This window comes from Phoca vitulina, unplaced genomic scaffold (assembly GCF_004348235.1).
Source record: "Phoca vitulina isolate PV1807 unplaced genomic scaffold, GSC_HSeal_1.0 scaffold32, whole genome shotgun sequence".
NCBI lineage: Eukaryota > Metazoa > Chordata > Mammalia > Carnivora > Phocidae > Phoca > Phoca vitulina.
The window spans coordinates 5552005-5578428 of NW_022589735.1; the positions used below are offsets into that span (position 1 = coordinate 5552005).

General features: G+C 37.1%; 1 protein-coding gene across 1 annotated transcript in view; it reads right to left on the reverse strand.

Moving 5' to 3' along the window:
* The window catches only part of SEC24A (SEC24 homolog A, COPII coat complex component), a 64041-nt gene that overhangs the window by 27658 nt on the left and 9959 nt on the right, over positions 1 to 26424 (reverse strand). The window contains exons 2-10 of the mRNA XM_032425205.1: positions 15335 to 15826; positions 10546 to 10716; positions 8296 to 8373; positions 7537 to 7697; positions 7088 to 7260; positions 5922 to 6024; positions 4828 to 4954; positions 2855 to 2964; positions 689 to 801 (exon numbers count right to left, since the gene is read on the reverse strand). Of these exons, the coding sequence (XP_032281096.1) occupies positions 689 to 801; positions 2855 to 2964; positions 4828 to 4954; positions 5922 to 6024; positions 7088 to 7260; positions 7537 to 7697; positions 8296 to 8373; positions 10546 to 10716; positions 15335 to 15826 (1528 nt within the window). The remainder of the gene's footprint in view (positions 1 to 688; positions 802 to 2854; positions 2965 to 4827; positions 4955 to 5921; positions 6025 to 7087; positions 7261 to 7536; positions 7698 to 8295; positions 8374 to 10545; positions 10717 to 15334; positions 15827 to 26424) is intronic.

The following is a 26424-nucleotide window of genomic DNA, read 5'->3' on the forward strand; positions in this document are numbered from 1 at the left end:
TTTTAAAAATCTTAAAAAAAAAAAAAGTACAGATATTTTAAGAGACTTAATAGATATGACAACTAAATGTAACATGTATACACTGTTTGGACTCTTATTTCAACAAACCTACAATAAAGGCATTTCTGACACAACCAAAACCAAAAACTGAACCAGGTATTAAATCATATTATGGATTTAATGCTAATTTTGTTTGCTGTGATACTTGTATCTTAAGGTTAAAAATAATTGCAATTGGGCACCTGGGTGACTCAGTTGGTGAAGCGACTGCCTTCGGCTCAGGTCATGATCCTGGAGTCCCAGGATCGAGTCCCACATCTGGCTCCCTGCTCAGCAGGGAGTGTGCTTCTCCCTCTGAACCCTCCCCCATCTTGTGCTCTCTCTCTCTCATTCTCCTTCTCTCTCAAATAAATAAAATCTTTAAAAATAATAATAATAATTGCCATTATTTATAGGTAAGAAGATATGCTGACAGAGATTTGAGTGAAAATACTCAAGGGGGAAAAAAGTGTTGTGTATGGGAGGATTAGATAAATTTATGATCCTCAGAGAGAGTGAGGCCTGAAATTAACAAATGAGTTTAAATGGACATTTAGAACATAATTATATATAGCATTTTTTTGAATTTGGAACTATTCATTTTGCAAACACTGCTAGTTTCAAATTTAAGCTGAATTAAGATACTTACAAATCCAGATTGTCCAACAAACTCTGGCAAACTGAATTCAAGTATCCAGTTTCAACTGCATTATGAGATACATCAAATACAAAGAGGTACACTGGAGGTTGAGGTGGTCGTAACTGAAGAAAAGAAAGATCTCATTAAAGACATTTAACAGGATTAAATCTAAACTTACCATCTGTCCAATCCACCTACAACAAAACCATAAATATTATTTACAGATTAAATGGAGACACTAATAAACAATAATGGATTAAGAAAATAATATAGAGGGACGCCTGAGTGGCTCAGTCAGTTGGGGGTCTGCCTTCGGCTCAGGTCATGATCTCAGGGGCCTGGGATCGAGTTCCGCATCGGGCTCCCTGCTCAGTGGGAAGTCTGCTTCTCCCTCTCTCCCTCCCCGTGCTCATGTTCTCTCTCACTCTCTCAAATAATAAAATCTTAAAAAAAAAAAAAAATAAATATATATATATATATAGAAATAACAGGAGTTTTAAAAATAGGCAAACCATATTATATCGTTTTCAGATGCAAAGTTAAAAAAAGAAAAATGAAGGGTGCCTGGGTGGCTCAGTTGGTTAAGCGACTGCCTTCGGCTCAGGTCATGATCCTGGAGTCCCTGGATCGAGTCCCACATCGGGCTCCCTGCTCGGCAGGGAGCCTGCTTCTCCCTCTGACCCTCCCCCCTCTCATGTGCTCTCTCTCTCTCTCTCATTCTCTCTGTCTCAAATAAATAAATAAAATCTTTAAAAAAAAAAAAAAAAGAAAAATGAAGATGTGATTGCCCTAAGTCAGAAGAGTTTTTCTCTAGGACAAGGAGAGAAAATGTAGTCAGAAGGCTTCTGGGAGTATTGGCAATGTTCAATTTCCGACCTGCACGGTGCTAACACGGGTGTTTATAATTACTTGGTGACCTACACATGTTTTATAGACTTTTCCATATGTACACTATATTTCACAATTTAGGGAAATTACAATTGTGAAAGTGACAAATCAAGTTAGCCTGAGCTGGTTCCTTAACCAACACATTTTAGTCAAGATCCATAAAAATGTACAACTATATTTTAAAATTCCAAACTCAAAGATTTGTTCTCAATTCAATAAAAAGCATCAAATAACCACAATGAGAACTGCGCATGTAGTATACTAACTTTTTTTTTTTTTGGAGTGTACTAACTTTTATATTTTTTTGCACAGATCACTTGCCAGATTCATAGCATATGTCACCTAAGAGATAAGCGGAGAAGGAGCAAAACAGCTTGCAATATAGGTAAGGTAAGTTTACAAATTTAAAGGAAGTCAGTTTTGCAAATCCTGGGAGATAAAAAACACCCCAGGAGGCCAATACAAAAGAAGAGATGCTTCTTCTGATTTTTTGGCTTTAATTCAACAAAGAGACACTAGGGAAAACTATTACCAACCATTTAAGTGTCACAAAACTGTCTTCTACATTGCACTTTTCTGTGGTGAAAAGAAAATGAACTCTCATAATTTCTATTTCCCATTGCCCAGAGATTACCCCACAAAAACATAACAAGGTAAAATAAAATATAAAAAGTTAGATGTTAAGTCTTATCTTCATATTCCCTTTATTTAGAGGCAATTATGGCATGGTGAAAGAGTAACCAAATCAAAAGGCATGGATTTTTATGCAAGGTCTCCCATTTACTTAAAGGATATTTGGCAAGTCACCTAACTCTTTTCACATCTGTAAAACAGGATTAACAGCATTCACCTAGCTTAATTCAGACAGTTGTTTGTAATGATCAAAAATATGTAAGTGCTTTGTAAAATGTAAAGTGCTAATGAAACATTAGGCATAATTATTATTTTAAAAATGCAAGACCTCAGATTCTCATATAAGTGTGTAATAGTACTTGCAAGAGAATGTTTATCACGGCATTATTAGAAAAAAATTGGAAGTGACTTAAAAGTAAGTATGATCCTGGTATTATAGTACAAATTTCTCAATTGATGCACAAGAAATATAGGTGAAATTTTACATATATTTTTACTTTTCAAATTTACCCTTATATACTAATTAACTATATTTATAATGAACAAGTATAACTTATAAAATTTAAAAACATAAAATTTTGTTAAAGGATGCTACAATGTTTTATTTAAAGCCCAGTGTTTAATAAATATGCTACATAAAAAATGAAAGCTTACCATGTATTCTGAAGGAGCCATAAACTCAATAGTAGCATTCTGAACTTCAGGTCTTCTGTGAGGTTCTCCATAAACTCTAGTCAAAGGGTTGTACATGAATTCCTCAGGAACTATAAGTCAACAACATGCAATGATAAAACTGAAAGGATTAAGTGTGATATATCTTGCATTTAGCAGTTTTCTTATTTTGAGGATTTATAGATAAGCCAATATAGACTAAATATTAAAAGATAAATATACTTTGTTTTTGAGTTCAAGTTTCCCCCACACTCAATGGCACTAAGTATGTCCTGCTTTTACAGCCACAATCACAGTGATTTTTCTCTTCCTACCTTCTAATATACTCTTTGTCTTAATTCTTGCTAAAATTGCTTTCCTAAAACAGCTTGAAAGGATGATAAAAATTCATTAAATACCAATTATTATCTTAAATGTGACACTAAATTTTGTCTTAAATTTCATAATGGTACACAAATATTAACATTTGACACAAAATGTATAGACTCTGGCTGACCCTACAAAGCTATGGTAAAAATACTTTACAAGCTAAAGACTAACAGTTCCGTGACTTCCATTAATTAATGATGCCTTTATGGAACATCAGTTACCTACCACTTATAATATACTAGTGCTCAAAGAATATTTTCTAAATTAGCATTGCACCTGTCTTCCCATTAACTGTTTAGAAATTCAAATTCCTACATATGTTAAAGAGTAAGCCATAGTTCATGAAATGGTCTGGGCTGCATACTAAAGTGACTTCTACCTTTATTTATAAATTTATTTCACGTACTGAAGCACATATACATAAGATTTTAAAGGCATACCAAACACTATACATACATTTTCTAAATTATTAGAGAGTAAAAATTATGTTCTTACTCTATGCTCACTTTACTCCTAAAAAAACATAAGAATGGTTTTTAAAAAGGTCTTAAATTCCCCATTTCCCAATGCTTAATGAAATTTCCTTTCAAACAGGAGACCCAGTTTTCGTTTTTCTTAATTTTAATTTTTTTTTTTTTTTTAAGTAAGCTCTACGCCCAACATGGGGCTTGAACTCACTACCCCAAAAACAAGAGTCACATGCTCCGACTGAGCTAGCCAGGTATCCCGGAGACCTAAATTTCAATATGGATATCAGCATACCCTTTTTCTTCTCTAATCCTAATAAAGTGTTATTGGTTAGATGATATTCCTTATAAGGTTTGTTTGTTTTAAAGATTTTATTTATTTGACAGAGAGAGACACAGCAAGAGAGGGAACACAAGCAGGGGGAGTGGGGGAGGGAGAAGCAGGCTTCCTGTGGAGCAGGGAGCCCAATGCAGGGCTTGATCCCAGGACCCTGGGATCATGACCTGATCCAAAGGCAGACACCTAACGACTGAGCCACCAAGGCACCCCCCCCTTTTTTTTTAAAGATTTTATTTAGGTTAGATGATATTCCTTAAACATAGACTGTAAGCAACTTCTGAAAGAGATCTCCTCTTCCTCAATTACTGAAAAAACTACATTCAACTAACTTTCTAGCACTGCCCACCACCCTTCATACAGCAGTGAATGTATCTAATGGCAGCTATTCTGTGGACTTATTTTCTTTCACCCTAGAGAAAAGGCATGGGACAATTTCTAAATAAAAATATTTCTTAAATTATAGGCTTAAATAATACCATGAAATATGCCATTTATTATATACCCAATATAATAAATGTAAAAAAGTGGTATCAGAATAATACATTTTCTGTTCAAAAAGTATATACACACACACACACACACACACACATACATATATATGTATGTAAGTATAAATGTGTAGAAAAAGTTAACAGAAGTTATCTTTGAGTAGAAGGATTACAGGTAAGTAAGACAGGGTATTGGGTTTTGTTTTGTTTTTTTCTTTAAACTTCATATTATCTGCTTTCCCTACAACATAAACTGAAATTTGTAAATGTTTAAAAAAAAAAAAAACATACCATCATTGACTCGGTAACATAAGTTACACTTCCATCTCCTTTGATCCAGAAAGCTGACAAAAGGGTTGATGTATGTCCTGCATGAGCGGCATCTCACAATTGTACTGGAGGTAACCACAGGCAATTGCTAAAAAAACAGAACTAATTTTTTAAAGGCAATGATCATCACATCTAAAGGCCAAATACTAATCCATACCTTTCAAGTAACTTCTGGGATACTATAGTTTTGGAGAAAAAAACCAAGGGTTAAAAAAGGTGTCCAAACTGTCACACAAAAATACTACATAGCTAAAATGTATTGATTTTAAAAACTACTACTTTTCTCCATGAACATTCTCATTAAATCCTGCCTCTTAAAAAGTATTTATTTTCTCATTAAACATTTATATTACAAAACCAACATGGTAAATATCCAATGTATTTTTGAGATGGATGGTAAATGGCCAATGAAATGACCAAGTAAATTAGGAATTTTCTTCATGTTACATTAAGAGGCTTACTAAATTCTCATGAAAAGTCATAAAGTAAGGTAAAGGTATATTATATTTAAGTATTCAATTAAACTCTGCAATTATGCATCTATTTAAAGTTTATCCTACATACTAGAAGTTCTAAAGTCTTAATATAAATTTGTTTTGGGATAGTCACTTCACTTATGTACTGATCCTCCCAAGAGTATGTCAAGGTCCCAGAGCCTTATGACAAAAGTGGAAGGGCTTCTTTGTTTTTCCCCGGAGGGAAACAGCAGAGGGAACAGCTTCTGAAAGCAACAAATTTACTCCAAGAATGGCAGAACTGGGAGACTGGGTATTTTAAATGGGCAAATAATTTACAACTTTTAAAATAGCATGGTTCATTTATTTATTTCCTTTCAGTATCTCTTGAATTTTTCAAAAATAGGCTTATTTTACCTCATTTTGAAGTGTTTGGTAATAAAAATGATGGCTGAATTACAAATAAAGGAACCTGTCAATGGTCAAATTCCTAAAGATAGCTCAGATAAATTCCACATGTGATTCTTGCACTAATGTAGAAAATTCCTCATCACCAAGATAATTTTCTATTAGACATTTACTTTCATTAGTGAAACATACCACTAGGTCTTTGAAAGGATGAAGCAGTAGTCCCAAAGGAAGTTTGGCTTTATTCAGTAAGGCCTGAGTCTGAGGAATGCTAGTCAGCGTGCATCGAAATAACCTATACCAAAGTAAAAACCATGTATCATAAAAAAAGAATTATGTGTCAATTGTTGCTATAATTATTTTTGGGCAAAAAAAAAAAAAAAAAGATTTGGAAGGTACACATTTTAACAGTGGATCAAATTACAAAGAAACTTTTCAATAGGCCCTCTCAAATTTTATCCCATTAAATATTTAAGTCCTATTCAGAAAGAGAGGCTGGATAGTTACAACCCAGTATTATATAATTAAAATAGTCTCTTCTTGGCTTGGCTTGTGCATAAGCAGCCCAGACTAACAAATGACTTATTTTTCTTTTTTTTTTTTTTTTAAAGATTTTATTTATTTATTTGACAGAAAGACACAGCAAGAGAGGGAACACAAGCAGGGGTAGTGGGAGAGGGAGAAGGAGGCTTCCCGCTGAGCAGGGAGCCCGATGTGGGGTTTGATTCCAGGACCCTGGGACATGACCTGAGCTGAAGGCAGACGCTTAATGACTGAGCCACCCAGGCGCCCCTTATTTTTCTTTATATAAATTTAGATTACAATGGAATTAAAAGGTGATGACACAAATGTACAAATGCAAGCTTAAGTTTATTAATGAAAAGATCAGTTTTGTTGAAGGTTCTAAAAAGACCATTTAAAAATAACAAAATTCAATTTATCAGAAAGTTATCACCACATACATTTAAATTAATGATCCATTTTAAGGGACAAAAGAGTATTACGTTTGTTATGAAAAATAATTTAAAATGAGAGCAAATAAAGGATTATGTAGAATCAAATCCCCATATGTTGGACTTTAAAAAAAATAATGTATTCACCACAGTGATATTGAGTGTCATAGTCCCATTAGAGCTGATAAGAGCAGTCATCAGCCTAGAAGTTACAACCCTATTTCTTGAGTTAGAATATTTCAAATATCAAGTAAGCAATTAACAAAGATCTTTTTCCTGCATGCAAAACTATTTTCATAAATTAATGTTTGTACTGCTTGTTCATAATAGCATGGTTCCCAAAAAAATACAAAACTTCTAGAATAAAATGTCATAGTGAATAAGAAATGCTATTTGAAGCCTTACTCTGGGTTACAATTGAGTTTCTGGATATCTTCATGCAAATTTGGAACAGGAGGCTGCAAAGATGTTGCTGGAAGCATATTTCTTTCTTGAAGAAGATTGATAACTCTTAGCCCCTCTGGATGTAGACTTAATCCACTCATGCTTGCAGTTAAATGATTAGCACCTAAGGGAGTCTAGAGATACATAATTTCAAAGTAAGTAGCCTTTATGTTTTCAGTTGAAAACAGAAGTATATATGGACTTGGTTACTTAATTTTTCTCTAAATAACAAAACTAATCTAGATTTCCTGGTCAATTTTTTTTGGTTCTGGGGATATGTAATAAAACAAGTCTTATGAAATATCCATTATTTTAATTGGTTAAAAGTATTCATTACAGCTTCCTAAAACTTTTATGTCTACACAGTTTAAATCAAAAGATGGAAAATTGGTTAAAAAAAAAAAGTTTACCTGAGTAAAGCCCTGTGGCCCACTTGAGTAATTCAAGGAAGAGGGTGGCATTCCAGTTGTACTAGGTGGTGCTGTGTTCTGATAACCAGGTGGTAAGGAAGGATATGAATACCCAACACTTCGGCTCATAGTGGGATTCTTGTTAGCATGCTGTGGTGTTGCTAGAAACAAGGTAACTTTTAAGTTCTATTTTATATTCCGGAATACTTTAAATAAACATATACATCCATTGAATTATAACGCTAAAATCCCTTGGGTAATTTAATACTTTCATTTATCAAATTTGCAACATAAGACAAACACTACTAACAAAGTAATAGCAATGATTAAAATCTAGTTAACGTAGACTATAACCAAAAACACATAAAAATAAGCTTGTATGAACAAAAATAAGCTTGGTATGGTTAATTTACTTTTGTATCATTTACTAAACTTTATATTCAGACTAAAATTCTAATTCAAAACGTCAATGAAAGCATATTAATGTTCAACTCGTTAAATATACTTAAATAGATTTAATTCATAAAAATACTCTATAAGCCAGAACATAATAATAAAGCCCATGATCCCAATTAAAGGAAAAAAAAAAAAAACTAACAAAAATCTAAACGTATGGAGATAAAAAATGCTACCATGAGTTATTGCTGTGTGACATGATTATGAAGTTTTCTTCACTGTTTCCTATAATGAACACATACTAAAACAAAACAAAAACACACACACACACAAAAACAAAAAACAACTTTCATAGCATCTCACCCAAGAAGCCACCGCCTTCAATTTCATCATAACTATTGTGAACCACATTAGATCCATTATTGGTATTTGATGTAATACCTAAAAAGGAAGTTTATTACAATATAAACTAGAACAATTATTACAATTTCTGAAAGATTTGAGCACTAATGTCTAAAATTTAAGATAACTTTCCAAATACTTTAACCCACAGCCCAGGAAAAATGTCAAATGTTGAAATAAAAATTTCAAATAATGCATGTTTTTAAATATACAAAATATATAAAAGTTTTAAATAATTTTACAAACTTCTAAAACAGATGGTCCTTTGTGCAGTTTATAAAATTACATACTATCTGAAAGATTTCAGCAGTTGAGAGCAGCATTAAAAACCTCTAAAGAACAGTACACATTGAAAAAAAAGTCATCAAAATCAGTACTATTTAAAGAGAAAATAAATTATGAGGATAAAAACACTTTTTTTTTTTTTCAAAACAAGGAAAAGAGTGGAATCTAGAATTAATCTGAAGGTGATATAAGTTAATAGAATGATTGCTTTATTCTAGGGAACAACTACTAAAAATAAAAATCTTAACTTGCTTTCCCACCAATTTAAAGATTTAAAGATAAATGCCAGGAACATCTGCTTACGAAGAATTAAAATCTATTTCTAGGTACCTCTACTATTTATGAGATCTAAGTCAGGTATAGAAGAAACTAAAATTAGTGAATAGCATCAACCTCTAGCTTCTAAGTACCAAGGTGCTAACTTTAATAGTCATTTTAACACCAAATAGATAAGTTTAATAGTTGATAAAATCAGTTAATTTCTTTCCAGTTCTCAAGACCACCATGACTTTAACCATGAGTTGATACAGAAAACCTTAATAAAACTGCTTTTATTTTTTTTTTAAGATTTTATTTACTTATTTGACAGAGAGAGACACAGTGAGAAAGTAAACAAAAACATTGGGCATATTTTTAGTTGGTTAAAAATGCAAGTATTGGGCGCCTGGGTGGCTCAGTCGTTAAGCGTCTGCCTTCGGCTCCCGTCATGATCCCAGGGTCCTGGGATTGAGCCCCACGTCTGGCTCCCTGCTCAGCGGGAAGCCTGCTTCTCTCTCTCCCACTTACCCTGCTTGTGTTCTCTCTCTGGCTGTCTCTCTCTGTCAAATAAATAAATAAAATATCTAAAAAAATAAAAAATAAAATAAAAATTAAAAAAATAAAAATGCAAGTATTTATTGTAGCTTGATTTTCAAAGTTATAATGTGGCAAACAGAGGGACATTATCATTTTGTTACTCATTGTTAACACCATTCTTTTCAAAATATTCACAGGTCGCTCTTTTCCCTACTTATATAATATTAAAAAAAGGAAATGATAGAAGAAAAAACAAAAATAATATTGATTGTATTCAGTAGTAGGATATGGACAGCAGTTTTTCCCTCCTCTGTTTTCCTATTTCCACATTTTGCTGCATTTGCTGCATAACCCAGCATTAGGTTATTGCTAAAATCAATTTCCTACTTGACAAAATATAGTGTTGAAACTAATAAACTTATATTTTAAAGTTGTATCTGAAGACAATGCTTTAAAACATTTTATTGTTTAGCAGTGCCTGGGTGGCTCAGTCGTTAAGCGTCTGCCTTCGGCTCAGGTCATGATCCCAGGGTCCTAGGATCGAGCCCCGCATCGGGCTCCCCACTCAGCAGGAAGCCTGCTTCTCCCTTTCCCACTCCCCATGCTGCGTTCCCTCTCTCGCTCTCTCTCTGTCAAATAAATAAAATCTTAAAAAAAAAAAAATGTTGTTTATATACAACTTCAAAATGCTTGCATATTTTACTTTTTATTTAGGTTGATAAATATTTGTTAATATTTACAATAATAGCAGAAAACAAAATACTGCTTCCATGGAAAAGAGCCAAGGTATTAAAAGGACAGTTCTAACACAGAACAAAAGGACAGTTCTAAAGCAGAAATTCTCCTCTCACCTTCCTCTGCCAAAAGGCACCTAACTTTAGAGCCATGATTGTTAAAATCTGCCCAGCAACAAAAAAAGATAACAGCAGTAGTTCCCCAATGCTAGGCCCAATACAGGGTATTAGAATTCTAAGGAGCTTTTTTTTAAACTCTGTATTCCTGAAGGCCTTCCTTAACTGAAACAACTGAATTTCTGGAAAAAATATTATCTGAATGCAAAGAATTCAAGTAATATTCATCCTTCCACCCCAAGTCAAAACTTTAGATTTGACTTGGTTTTGCCTTGCTTACCTTCTTGGTTGACAGCTGAATTAAACGAGGGCTGGGGCACAGCTCTATGTGATGATTTCTGAGGCGTGAGTGCCCTCACTGGAGGTGGTCCTCCAGTTGGAGGGGGCCCAATAGGAGCTCCTGGTTGGAAAGTGGTAGGCAGAGGTGGGTTCACTAAGGGGGGTGCAGAACCTATAGAAACATCAGTTTTTCACAAATCACTTAAGAACTAAGAAAAAGGACAAAACAGTCTTTTACCAAATATGAGTAACTTCCAAATTTACATTTTAATTAAAATCACTAACAAATTACCAGAAATATGTTACCTGCTCAGGTTTATGACTTTTTAATTTATATGCATGCTTTAAACATTTACAATCTCTTTTACATGCTTCTTATTTGTCAATTATTAAAGCAGCATCAAATCACTTATAGGGTAGATACAATGCCCTGTTTATTGATTAATTTTTATTAACTGGTCACAGAGGTTCAACAAGGCCACGTCAAATATTCCAATAGAAATTAACATGAATAAAATGTTATTAATGTCCTATTAATGTAGTCCATTCAATTAACATTAATTAGGTTGACAGCTTTCTAAAGTTACAAACTAGGGGCTCCTGGGTGGCTCAGTCAGTTGAAGTGACCGACTCCTGATTTCGGCTTGGGTCATAATCTCAGGGTCTTGGAATCGAGCCCCACGTGGGGGTCTACGATGAGCTTTGGAGCCTGCTTAAGGTTCTCTCCCTCTTCCTCTGTCCCTCTCCCCTGCTCACAATTATTAATCTCACAAAAATTAATCAAAAAAAAAGGAAGGAAGGAAGGAAGGAAGAAGGAAAAGAACACTCCCTAGGCTTAAAAATCAGGAAATGATACAAAGTTAATGTATATACTTTATAAAACACTGATATCTGAGAAGTTTAACACTACTCATCAAACTAAACTAAGAATGACACGGTATTTATACTTGTATCTACCAGTATCTCGCTGCCTTGATTTCACCAGTTTTCTATCAGGACAGTAAGTGCTGATGAGTGTAAAAACATTATCAGTTACTTTTGGGGAAATTCCTCTCTGTGATATCAAAAGTTCCAAAACCCACACCACCTGCTCATTCAAGTCAACAACGTTGTTCCCACCTTCTCATTTGTCAAAGAGGAGGAACAAAGTCTACAAAGTAGATAAAATACTACTGATAAGAATGTGATTTAATTTTTCATTCCAGGACTTTTCTTAATCTTCTGAATTTTTAAGTGAAATAGATAATAAATGGATTTTATTTATATTCTACCTGTATTTGTAAAACCTTGTGATTTTTAAAAGTAAGGGGATAAAGATACCCAGATATGAAAATTTTCAATGTTTCTTCAATACTGTTCAATTTTCCAGGGTCAAAATGAAAAATGATCGTTATTACTGAACCTTATAGTTCCCAACAAGACAAATCAGTGCCCTATTGACAACTGAAGACAATAATCAGATTACTGCCATATAACTCCCTTATCAAGGAAGCACTGACACATATCCATGGCAATACAGACAAGTCAAAAGAACAAAAGGACAAGGTACACTACCAACTCAGCATGAGCAAGAATGTATGATACATCTGGCCACAAAGGTGTAACAACCTAATGTTTAACAAAATACAAGTGAGCTTATAGAGATTTTTCACAGGTTTAAGAAAAAAAAATTTGAAACCACAACATGCTACATTTCATAGACATTTTTTCAAGCTGAGTAATTTTTTTTCTTTTTTAAGTAGGCTACAAACCCAGTGTGAAGCCTAAAAGAGCTTGAACTCATGATCGTGAGATCAAGACCTAAGCTCAGACCAAGAGTCAGACACTTAACCAACTGAGTCACCCAGGCACCCCTCAAGTTGCATAATTCTTATTTGTAACATTAATAGCTAGAGTTTTAGAACCTGCCCTCCAGATCCCTAAAGCTAATGTAAGGATGTTAAAAGACTGATTAGGAAAAAAAAGTCAGATCGGGAGCCTGGGTGGCTCAGTCGGTTAAGAGTCTGCCTTCGGCTCAGGTCCTGATCCCAGGGTCCTGGGATCGAGCCCCCTTGGATCAGTGGGGAGTCTGCTTTTCCCTCTGACGCCCTCCCCCACCACTCATGCTTTCATGCTCTCTCTCTGAAATAAACAAAATCTTAAAAAAAAAAAAAAAAAGGAAAAAAGTAAGAGAAATTTAATATGTGGACTCGAGACTTAGTATAACATAGATACAGTTTTGAGATCAGATAATCAGGCAATAACTACCAATGAAGTGTTAAAAAATGAGGAATTTGGGGTGCCTGGGTGGCTCAGTCGTTAAGCGTCTGCCTTCGGCTCAGGTCATGATCCCAGGGTCCTGGGATCGAGCCCCACATCAGGCTCCTTGTTCAGCGGGGAGCCTGCTTCTCACTCTCCCTCTGCCTGATGCTCCCCCTGCTTATGCTCTCTCTTTCTCTCAAATAATAAATAAATAAATAAATAAATAATGAGGAATTTTTTTTTTTTTTTTTTTTTTAAGATTTTATTTATTTATTTGAGACAGAGAGAGAGCACAAGAGGGGGGAGCGAGAGAGGGAGAAGCAGACTCCCTGCTGAGCAGGGAGCCCGATGCGGGACTCGATCCCGGGACTCCAGGATCATGACCTGAGCCGAAGGCAGTTGCTTAACCAACTGAGCCACCCAGGCGCCCTAATGAGGAATTTTTTTAGAAGTATCTAAGAAAAAAGCAGGGTACTCATATATTTATTTAAGGTTCATTTTCTTAGTTTATGTATCTTTCTTCCCCCTTCTTTTATATAAGAAACCTCCTAAGTTTTGTCACTCACTTATGTCTCTTTCACCACATCTCTGGTGTAGCCCTCTACCTGAGGGCTTGTGACAGCCAAAAACATTTCAGATTATTGATGATGTGCTTTTTAATGAGAAGCTACACCTACTCTTAAACAGTTTTTAAATAGTAGCTTTTCCCAAACTATTTTCTTGTGGCTTTGGGCAAAGTAGTCAAGCCTCATTTCTTATCTGTAAAAGAAACTGTTGTGAAGATTAAATAAGATACCACATATAAAAGTTTGGCAAAGTGCTGGAAAATAAAAACATTCAGTAAATGTTACCTATAATTATCAATAATGAGATGAAAATTCATTAATTTCAAGTGATTGATGCTCACCATGGTGCAGAATAAGAATAAAAGTAACCAGATGGATTTCAGTTTGAACAACTGCAGATCAGAAGATTTCTACAAAGAAACCAGTTTTCTAGAAGCAACTATAACCTTTATAGGCCAAAATGCAAGATGTATTCACTGGAGCCAATCACTGATCAGAGGCTAAGAAAAATAGTTTCAGCAGTTGAAATATATGTAGTATACAGGAATACAGATACAAGGTAATTATTGATACTACTATTTCATTTGAAAGTTTTTACTAGTTCATTTCCTTGAGGATGTTGGCACAACAGAATCAACATGCAGATCTCAATACAGAATTTTAAATGCTTTTCAAAGTAACACTATTAATTTTGTTAAGTGTACAAGACACTAATTTTAAGAGCTAAATAGGAACAGTGAAATGGTTCAATGAACTTACTTGTGAACCAGATACAACCAAACTTTGATATACAAACTGATGTACAAAATCCACACAATCCCAATCAAAATCCCAGGTGCCTTCTTTGCAAAAACTGACAAGCTAATCCTAAAATTCTTATGGAAATGCCAAGGGACCCAGAACAGCCACAACAAACTTGAAAAAGAAAAACAAAGTTGAAGGGGCACCTGGGTGACTTAGTACTGTTAAGCATCTGATTTCAGCTCAGGTCATGATCTCGGGGTCCTGGGATGAGCCCTGCAAGGGGCTCCCTGCTCAGAGGGGAGTCTGCTTCTCACTCTCCCACTGCCCCTCCCCCCGCTCGTGTTCTCTGTGTCTCTCTCCCAAATAAATAAAATCTTAAAAAAAAAAAAAAGTTGGAGGACTCATACTTCCCAAATTCAAGGCTTACTACAAACCTACAGTAATCAAGTTGTTTGGTACTGGTATAAAGATAGTTATAGATCAATAGAAAAGAATTCAGAGTCCCGAAATAAACCCTTACATTTATGATCAGTTGATTTTCAATAAGGGTGCCAACACCATTCAATAAAAGAAAGAACAGTCTTTCCATCAAATAGTCCTGGGACAAATGTATACCCACATGCACAAGAATGAAGTTTAACCCCTACCTCACACTATACACAAAAATTAATTCCAAACTGATCAAAGACCTAAATAGGAGAGCTAAAACTATAAAACTCTTACAAGAAAAAATAAATATAAATCTCTGCCCACTGCTTTCTGACTGCGGTTCTGCTAATAACACTCACTCCTCACTACAAAAGTTATTGTCTGCTCTGACCTGCCCCTCCAGGATCCTACAGTTTCTGGGGACCAAAACAGTCTAAGCCGTAACAAAAAGATAACCCAAGCCTCAGATCAAGACCAAAAAAAGAGACCATAGGGATTGAGCTTAAGATGGAACCCAGTTAATAAAAATAATGGCAAGTCCTTAAGGAAGTGGTTCTGCATGCATACCTGATTCCCTGAAATATCATGGGTGACTCAAAGAAACACAGAGGATACCTTCACAGGTAAGAAGCAAACCCATGATTTTAAGTTAACGCAAGGTTAGAGAAGTAATTTATTTAAAGATTAACAATGATTTAGAAAACCAACAGTCCTCCATTTGGTTTTAAGTCTTGAAATATTAATTATAACATCTAAACAGGCAAAATTTTCCCACTTCTACATAGTAAGCACTCCTATTATGAACTCTACCTGATTTTATGAAGTTGTTTTGAAGTGAAGGATCTCCAGAAGAAACATATTGATGACTTGTCAAATTTGTATTCCCAGATACAGCTGGTTGGGATGATACACGAGGACAATGGTTTGTCTGTGATCCTGTGGATGGATAGTTATACTGCCAATTCAAAGGTGGTTGTACATTGGCTCCAGGAAGAAAGCTACCAGAAGGCATTGGTGTAGCAGCTGGGTTCTGAGAAGTAGGTAGTGGCATTCGGGGAACAGGACCACTGTGAAGTGAAGGTGTCACTGGATTAGAAGCCACAGGTGGTCTATAAAGAGTCTGCCCAGGTCCCTGATAAATACTTAACGGAGAAACAGTCTGAGAACCACCATAGTTAGACTGTCCAGAGACTGGATTCAATGTCTTTGCTGGTATTAGATGAGGGTAGGATCCTGGAAGCTGAGAATTATATCCTTCGTTCACTGACACTTGTGAAGACATCAGTGCATTTTGGACAGGACCTTCCAATAAGAGGAGGAAAAATTAGTCTTCCAAACAAAGTAATAAAAATACTTTTAAGAAATACAGTAGAACATATGGTACTCTTACAATTAAACAATAAAAAAAAAATAACTCAATTTAAAAATGAACAAAAGATTCAGACATTCAAATATATTTCCATAGAGATACACAAATGGCCAATAAGCACATGCAAAAACACTCAACATTATTAGTCATTAGAGAAATACAAATCAAAACCACAGTGAGGTGGCACTCACACCAAGTAGGATGACTAAAATGTAAAAGTCAATAAACATTTTAGTGTTAACAAGAATGCGGATGGGGCACCTGGGTGGCTCATTTGGTTGGGCATCTGCCTTCAGCTCAGGTCATGATCCTGGGATCCTGGGATTGAGCCCCATGTCAGGCTCCCGGCTCAGTCGGGAGTCTGCTTCTCCCTCTCCCTCTGCCCCTCCCGCCCCCCCCTTGGGCTCTTTCTCTCGAATAAATAGTTGAAATCTTAAAAAAAAAAAGGAATGTGGAAAAACTGGAACCCTTACACATTGCTAATAGAAGTGTAAAATGGTGCAACTACAATGGAAAACAGTTTGGCAGTTCCTCAAAGTATTAAACATAGTTATCATATAATTCAGTAATTCCACTCTTACCCTGCATAAAAGTCGTGCACAAATGTTCATAATATTATTCGTAATTGCCAAAAATTACAAATAACCGAAATGTCCATCAACTGATGAACAGAGATAAACAAAAGGGTGTATCTATACAATGGGATATTATTTGGTCATAAAAAGGAATGAAATATTGACGACATTTTACAACACAGATAAACCTTGAAAACATTATGCTGAGTGAGAGATGCTGGTCACAAAAGAGCATACACTGTATGATTCATTTATATGAAATATCCAGAACAGCAAAATCTACAGACACAGAGGTAGATCTGTGGTTGCAGGGGCTGGGACGAGGAGAGAATGGGGAGTAACTGCCAATGGGAATAGGGTTTCTTTTGGGGATTATAAAAATATTATAAAATTGATAGTAGTGATGGTTGCAAAACTCTGTGAATACACTAAAAATCACTGAATTGTACATTTTAAAGCTGTTATTAAAAAAAAAAAAAATCCCTAGAACTACCACTTCTACTCAGGAATATACTGTTATTTCTGTTGCTAAAATTAGACAATAAAAGGAAATAGACACTTTTTTAAAAGATTTTATTTATTTGAGAGAGAGCAAGCGCGAGCATAAGCAGGGGGAGAGGGGTAGAGGGAGAAGGAGAAGCAGACTCCCTATTTAGCAGGGAGCCCCATGTGGGGCTCAAGCCAGGACCCAGGACCCTGAGATCATGACCTGAGCCAAAGGCAAATGCTTAACAGACTGAGCCAGGCAGACGACCCAAGATAAATATTTTTTAAAAAGATAGCACTCTGAGGGCGCCTGGGTGGCTCAGTCATTAAGCGTCTGCCTTCGGCTCAGGTCATGATCCCAGGGTCCTGGGATCGAGCCCAGCATCGGGCTCCCTGCTCCGCAGGAAGCCTGCTTCTCCCTCTCCCACTCCCCCTGCTCGTGTTCCCTCTCTCGCTGTCTCTCTCTGTCAAATAAATAAATAAAATCTTTAAAAAAAAAAAAAAGATAGCACTCGGGGGCACCTGGGTGGCTCAGTCAGTAGAGTGTGCAACTATTTTTTTTTTTTAAGATTTTATTTATTTACCTGAGAGAGAGAGAAAGAGAGAGGGAGAACAAGGAAGAGCTGACGGAGAAGGACAGATTCCATGTTGAGCTTGGAGCCGTACTTGGGCCCAATCTCATGACCCTGAGATCATGACCTGAGCAGAAATCAAAGAGTTGGACGCTTAACTGACTAAGCCACCCAGGCGCCCCAGCACCTCTTTAAATATTTATGTATAATGAAGACCCTCATCTTTGAGTTTAATAAATGCATATGGTAAAGTCACTGTCAACTGACATCAGAAATTCCATTTAATGGCCAAAGACCTTCATAAACAAGTTATTCAATTTCCTACTCCTTTTCCTCTCTGCTCAGCTCCAGTCCCACCCACCTGAATGTTTCTTCCACAAGCTTAAATATGCTCCTACCACAGGGTTCTACACTTTCTACTCTGCCAAGAATGCTCTTCCCCCAGATAATCTCACTCAATGTCTTTACTCAGGTCTCTCTTCAAATAATCTCAAAGAAGCACTACCTGATTCACTACCGTAATTCAAATACCACCTCTTTCATTCTCTTCACCTCTGACCCTACTTTATTTTTATTTCTAGTGTTAAAATGACACTACGTGGGACGCCTGGGTGGCTCAGTTGTTAAGCATCTGCCTTCGGCTCAGGTCATGATCTCAGGGTCGTGGGATCAAGTCTTGCATCAGCAAGGAGGCTGCTTCTCCCTCTCCAACTCCCTCTGCCTGTGTTTCCTCTCTCACTGTCTCTCTGTCAAATAAATAAAATCTTTAAAAAAAAATTTTTTTTTAATGACACTACGTTATTTATTTATAGTCTCTCCACCTCACTATAATATACGGTCCATGAAGATAGGGACTTTATTTGGAGAAATGTGAGAATCAACTGTAATAAAGGCTAGTTCCAAATGCTACAGTATTCACCTGATGGGATCCCTTAAAGGTAAAAAAATTATTCCATGATAATGGCACCAAGGGACCCAGGCTCGGTTGTTAAGCGTCTGACTTAACAGGGTAGCCTGTGTAGCTCAGTCAGTTAAGCAGTCCACTCTTGATTTCGGCTCAGGTCATGACCTCAGGGTCATGAGAATGAGCAGGCTCTACACTTGGAGCCTGCTTAAGATTCTCTCTCTCTCCTTCTGCCCCTCCCCTTGCTCGCACTCTAAATAAATTAATAAATAAAATCTAAATAAATAAATAAGCTAAAAAGCAAAGTAGTCCCTTTCCTGAAAACTTTAGTCCTAAAGACATGGAGGTGGGGAGGAGGTGTAAGCATCCACACCGGAGGGAAGCTGGAATAGAATGAGAGGGCAGCACCAGCAATGGGAGAATGGTTACACACAGGAGAACTGATCAAATAAATACATACAGGATGAGTGAGAAGCAAGATCTCTCACTCTCTGAGAAGGGAGTCACAAACATGGAAAGGGGAAAACTAGAATGAACCTAATGATGGTGGGTCTGCACTGGAAGTTAAAACTGAAATTCATGGATTTCAATATATATAGATAGGTAGTTTCCCTAATTCTGTCTGCTGAGACAAGTAGCAGAGATATTCCAATAGCTCTGATCACATCTAGTACAATATCTTGGTTTCTAAATACTTTTCTCTCCACTAAAAGGAATCATGGCTGATCTCTGAGCTTAGAAAGTACAAGATGAGCCTGCAATATCTTATTGTGCCAGATGTCAAAGTGCCCAAGAACGATAATAGAAGAAAACAGAGAAGACAGCTTGAAGGGCACCCAAAGGCCAAATCTGAGATAACATAAATGCAAAATAAATAGTAGTAATAGTGGATTATAATTCACTGAATAAACAGTCCATACCAATATAAATAAATGAATAAATTAAAAGTCTAACAAGGAATGAAATATTTATATAATCTCTATCAGTGATTTTTTTTTTTTTTAAGATTTTATTTATTTATTTGACAGAGAGAGACACAGCAAGAGAGGGAACACAAGCAGGGGGAGTGGGAGAGGGAGAAGCAGGCTTCCTGCGAGCAGGGAGCCCGATGCAGGGCTCGATCCCAGGACCCTGGGACCATGCCTGAGCCGAAGGCAGACGCTTAACGACTGAGCCACCCGGGCGCCCCAGTGATTTTTTTTTTTAAAGTAGGTTCCATGCCCAGCGTGGAGACCAACACAGGGCTCAAACTCACAACCCTGAGATCAAGACCTGAGCTGAGGGATGCCTGGGTGGCTCAGTTAGTTAGGTGTCTGCCTTCGGCTCAGGTCATGATCCCAGGATCCTGGAATTGACTCCCACATCGAGCTCTTTGCTCGGTGCGGAGCCTGCTTCTCCTTCTGCCTCTGCCTGCCGCTCCCCCTGCTGTGCTCTCTCTCTCTCTGATGAACAAATAAATAGAGGTGCCTGGGTGGCTCAGTCATTAAGCATCTGCCTTCGGCTCGGGTCATGATCCCAGGGTCCTGGGATCGAGCCCCGCATCAGGCTCCCGGCTCTGCGGGAAGCCTGCTTCTCCTTCTCCCCCTCCCCCTGCTTGTGTTCCCTCTCTTGCTGTGTCTCTCTCTGTCAAATAAATAAACAAAATCTTTAAAAAAAATAAAAAATAATAAAATAAAAATTAAAAAAAGACCTGAGCTGAGATCAAGAGTCAGATGCCTGGGGCACCTGGGTGGCTGAGTTGGTTAAATGTCTGTCTTCAGCTCAGGTCATGATCCCAGGGTCCTGGGATCGAGCCCTGCATCGGACTCCCTGGTCAGTGGGGAGTCTGCTTGTCCCTCTCCCTACACCTACCCCACTTGTGCTCTCTCTCTCAAATAAATAAATAAAATCTTAAAAAAAAAAGTCAGATGCTTAACTGACTGAGCCACCCAAATGCCTCTAAATAGTCTCAAAGTACATCTCCACATAATACTTACTAATTACAAAATGAAGAAGAGCAACTTCACTATGGAGAAGCTTGACAGACACCACCTTAATCAAGTGATCAAAGTGAACATTATCAATAATGAGAAAAAATGGAATCATGTACCACACGATAGGATGCAATGAGAATACATCATCTCTACTTTAATACTCCTGCTACAGTGCATAATCTGAATCTAATCATGATGAAATAGCAGACAAACCTAAACTGAGTGACATTCTACAAAATAACTGGCTTGTAATTTTCGAAAGCATCTGGGTCATGAAAAGTCAATGAAAGACTGAGGAACTGTTCCAAAGTGAAGAGCACTAATGAGGCACAACAGTTAAATGCTAAATGTGATTCTGGATGGATTCTTTTGCTAGAAAAGGTTTTACTGGGACAACTGGTGAAACTTGAATGGGGTCTGAGGATTAATAACAATGCATTAATGTTAATTTCCTAATTTTGATAGTTGTGTTATGGTTATTTAGGAAAACTTTATTATTTGTAGGAAATATAAACAAACTAAAATATCTGGAAGTGATGGGACATCATGTCAGCAACTTACTCCCAAATGGTTCAGGAAAAAAAGTTTATTGTAATGTCCTTGTCTATGAATTTACTGTTCCAAAATAAAATGTTTAAAGCAACACTAAGTAGTTAGTTATATTGTAGAGATTACAAAAAGCACGCACCTCCTCAATAAATGAGAAAGGCTAGTAAGAACTTAGTGGCTTAGGGTAAAATTTCCAATGACAGCATCTTACCCAGACTCAAAGTGTGGTATATCAAAGAACTTAAAAACAAGTAAAATTTACTTGTTTTTCTGGAAAGCTGTTGTAATAATAACAACACTGATGTCAAAGGTGAATGTGAAAAACCGTAATTTCAAACCTACTAGAATGACTGTATCTAATCAAAGACTGACAATAACAAGGGTTGACAAAGGTGTGGAGAAATTGGGAACTCTATACATTGCTAGTGGGGATGTAAAATGCTGCAGTCACTTTGAAAAAGCTTAGCAGTTTCTAAAAATATTAAACATCGATGGGGTGGCCTGGGTGGCACAGTGGCTTGAGCATCTGACTCTTGGTTTCTGCTCAGGTCATGATCTCAGGATGGTGAGACGGAGTCCTGCGTCTGGCTCCACACTCACCATCGTCGGCTTGGGTTTCTCTCTCCCTCACCCTCTGCCCCTCCACCCACCTCAAGTGCACTCTCTAAGGTAAATACATAAATCTTTAAAAAAAAAAAAAAAAGAAATTGGGGTGCCTGCGTGGCTCAGTCGTTGGGCACCTGTCTTCGGCTCAGGTCATGATCCCAGGGTCCTGGGATCAAGCCCCACATCGGGCTCCCTGCTCCTTGGGAAGCCTGCTTCTCCCTCTGCCACTACCCCTGCTTGTGTTCCCTCTCTCGCTGTGTTCCCTCTCTCTGTCAAATAAATAAATAAAATCTTTAAAAATAATAATAATAATAAATTAAAAATAAAAATAAAATTAAAAAGTGCATTAAAGAGTTTATTTTTTTATTATTATTATTTTTTTATATTTTATTTCTTTATTTGACAGAGATAGAGAACACAAGTAGGCAGAGTGTCAGGCAGAGTGACAGGGAGAAGGAGGCTCCCCGCTGAGGAAGGAGCCTGACACGGGGCTCGATCCCAGCACCTGGGATCATGACCTGAGCTGAAGGCAGCTGCTTAACCAACTGAGCCACCCAGGCACCCCCATTAAAGAGTTTAAATAAAATGATTTCATAAGTACAAAAGTAGAAAATTAATATTTCTAATACATAGTATTTAATTTTTCCTCACATACATCTTTTAAATACAAAGTTTAAAGATCCACGTGAGGGAAAATCTTTTCACTGGGAAATGGAGAAATGACTTGGGGGGGGTCACTTTATATTTAAGCATATATAGTATTTCATCCCACAGGACACCAAAATATCATCTTAACTTCTTTGGGCACAAAACAAAATTCGTCTCCCCCACAGAGTCTGGCACCATTCTGGCTCAAATATTTGATTTGGTTCCTTCTTACTTAACTGCCAAATTAAAAATTAGGGCATTACAGGTCAAAAAATAAAAAACTGCCACAATCATACATATCTTTTCAAAACAAGAAAATAAAACAAACAAAAATACTGGGACCAGAGGAACAGTTAAATAAATCCACTCAGTTCTGGCTCTTACCAAGTGCACTGTCTCCACTGAGAACATTTTGGGTTAATTTCTGGACCTTTCTATTTTCATTTAGGGTTTTTTTTTTTTTTAACTGATTGCTGTCTAAAGACACCAAAAAAAAGCAATCCATTTATAAATGTTTATATGCCAGGGTAATCCAATGGAAAAGTATTTAAAGTATTCAAATTGTGACCTTTAGACCTAGAACCATTTTAAGATAAGACAAAAAAAAAAAAAACTGGCCAGAGGGGAAAGTCCACACTATTCAATGGCACCACCAATGAGAAGTCACCAATGGGAATGCTAAATATACATGGAAAGCAGCTAAACAGGGTGACTATCTGACAACATACACAGGTTTCAAAAGGTTTCACTTTTTCTAAATGTTATCCCCTCGATGTTCATATAACCCATTTATATAGCCATCCTGAATGCTTCTTGAACAACTCATGGGGTAAGGGAGGAGAGAAAAGCATATCTCTGGCTGATCTCCAAAACATCAAATCAGAGAGATATGTCTGGGAAAGTAAGAATACTTTGCTTACGTATGCATGATTTATCAAACACTAATAGATGAATTTCTGAATGTGCATATTCCAAAGGACTCTCAAGATTCTGGTACCCTAAAAAACTTCAGGCCTAGAGCAGCTAAGCAACTTGTCCCAAATAGCACCAGAAGTCAACATAATTCACTCAATCCCTAGTCATTCTCTATATAGTCTACTATTCCACAGTGTATATTCAATCTGAGATATGAAAACTATCTAAAGAAATGTTGTAACTCCTATACAATCACCTTCCTGAGAGTACAAGGTCACTCCATAGGAAGTGTATATGGAAACAGGCATTACATAGTAGTAACTAAGAGCACAGACTAGAACATTCAATCAAATTCTGGCCTTGACTTTTAGGAACTGTCCTTGAGCAAGATATTTAACCTAGTTTCCTCATCTATAAAGCAGGTATAGTAAAAGTACCTAAATTACAGCGTTAATGTGTATGGTAGGCAGAAAAAATACCCCCCAAATATGTCCATATCCTAATCCCTAAGACATGTAAATATATTAGGTTACACGGCAAAAAAGAATTTAAGGTAGCAAATGGAATTTAAGGTTGCTAATCAAGTGACCTTGAGATAGGAAGATTATTTTAGACTATTAGGGTGGGCCCAATGTAATCACAAAGGTGAAAGAGGGAGGAGGCAGGAGGCAGGGTCAGAATGATACTATGTGAAAAAGACTTGACAGGACATTTGTGGCTTTGAAGATGATAGGGGGCATGAGTCAAGGAACAAGGCTAGCCTCCAAAAGCTAGAAAGGCAAAACTTTCTTTGCTGGAGCTTTGCATAAGGAATGCAGCCCCGATGACCTATTTCAGACTTCTGACCTCCCCAACTTTTAAAAATGACAATTTTGTGTTGTTTTAAGCCACCAAACGTGTGGTAATTTGGTACAGCAGCAATAAAAACTAATAAATTTTAAGAATGAGATTTATGGGGGGGCGCCTGGGTGGCTCAGTCGTTAAGTGTCTGCCTTCGGCTCAGGTCATGTTCCCAGGGTCCTAGGATCAATCCCTGCATCAGGCTCCCTGCTCAGCAGGAAGCCTGCTTCTCCATCTCCCACTCCCCCTGCTTGTGTTCCCTCTCCTGCTGTCAAATAAATAAATTAAATCTTAAAAAAAAAAGGGGGAATGAGATTTATATGAAACACTTACAGTGATGTTTCTCACAGTACTCAATAAATATGTTTGCTGTCTTCACCTAAGAAACATGTACTTGTGCAGCATTCACCTAAGTCTATTTATCAGTAAACCAAATAATTTCATCTGAACTAGTCATTTTCTTTCTAGTCTTTCATTTAAAGACTAATCCTGTATTTAGCCTAATTATTCATTTTATTCCAAATGGATAAGAACATTCTATTCATTCCCTCATTGAAAGACACATTTACCAAATATCATCAAAGGAAACAAAGGTGAGTAAGGTCCACTCCAACACTGACTGCCCTCAAGTAGCTCATCACGGTCCAGACTGGAAGACAAAGAACCAGGCAGGACAACAGAGAGTGATGTGACAGTGGCAACTCAGGGCACTATGAGAGCACCAAGAAAGTAACACTTAGGCTAAAGGGAAGGCAGAAAGGTAGCAAAGATGGCTTCCTGAGAAAGGGAAGTTTCAATTAAGATCTTAAGAGATAATCGGAGTTATTCCAGGAAAGGAGTATCAAGACTCTTTCCAGAAAAGGGAGCAACATGTGAAACAGCCTGTGGTTATAAAAAGGCATTGTGAGAAAAGTTCATTATAATAGAACAAAAGTCAAGTGACTGAGCAAATGTCTGAAGTGCAACAAAAGTTCAGAATTATTCACTTAAAGAGTCTGGATTTCAGGGGCACCTGGGTGGCTCTGTCGCTTAAGCATCCAACTCTTGATTCTGCCTTGGGTTGTGATCTCAAGGTCCTGGGATGGAGCCCTGAGTCCAGCTCCACGTTCAGCGCAGAGTCTCCTTGTTCCTCAACTTCTGCTCTTCCCCCTGAATGTGTGCCGGCAACTCTCTTCCTCTCTCATTAAAAAAAAAAAAAAAAAAAGTCTGGATTTCATCCTAAGAACAATGGGAGGCTTGGAAAGGCTACCTGTCAGACATTTTAAATTTGCACATAAAAGAACCTCTTGGGGATTAGAGGAAAGACTAGAGACTGAAAGAAGTCTATAGCTGTAGTTCAAGCAAGAAACCATTGACTAAATAGCAGCAGTGGGAATACAGAGATGTTTGAATCAATAAAAACATTTGTCAAAAATAAAAAAATTAAAACATTTATCAAAAGTTAATTGATAAGCATATTGTGGGTCATGTGGATAAAAACAGACATCTCACAGCCTAGTCTTATTACAAGATTTCAGGCACGCTTGTATTTTTATTTACTGTTTTATCATAGGCTAAATGCAAAAAAGGCCTTCAAGCCAGGTGCAGTCAAGGGAAAGCCAAGCATCATCAAAATGCACAAAATAGGGGCACCTGGGTGATACAGTAGGTTAATCCAATTCTTGGTTTCTGCTCAGGTCATGATCTCAGGGTCCTGGGACTGAGCCCCACATCAGGCTCCACGCTCAGCACAAAGTCTGCTTAAGATTTTCTCTCCCTTTCTCTCTCTCCCCCTCCCCAACACGCACTCTCTCAAATAAATAATATCTTTTTTAAAAATGCACAAAATAAGGGGGCGCCTGGCTGGCTCTGTCAGTAGAGCATATGACTTTTAAAAAAAAAAGATTTTATTTATTTATTTGAAAGAGAAAGAGAGTGAGCGTGCACACACGAGTGGGGGGGGGAGGGGAAGAGGGAGAGGGACAAGCAGACTCCCCGATGAGTAGGGAGCCCAACACGGGGCTCAATCCCAGGACCCTAAGATCATGACCTGAGCTGAAGTCAGACTCTTAACCAACTGAGCATGTGACTCTTGATCTCAGGATCATGAGTTCAAGCCCCATGCTGGGCTTAGAGCTTATTTAAAATGATTTTAATATTTTTTATTCTGAAGTCATTAATAAAGTAGCCCATCAAAATTATAGATTAGAAATTATAGTGGGTCCAGAACACACCACTGTGACATACAAGTTATTTTGAGCACAGGGCATGAGTTCCTGAAATCTCTTACCTACCCAAAAGCAGAGCCTCCCAAAAGAATGCCAAAAAATTCAATTATCATAAATCTCCAGCCCAGGAACAACCAGAAATAACTGACTCCTATCATCTGAGATGAGAAGTCTCCACACCACACCTAAACATACATTGCCACAAACCTTTCAAATCTCCCATCTATTCTATTAAAGGCCCATTTATTTTTCATAA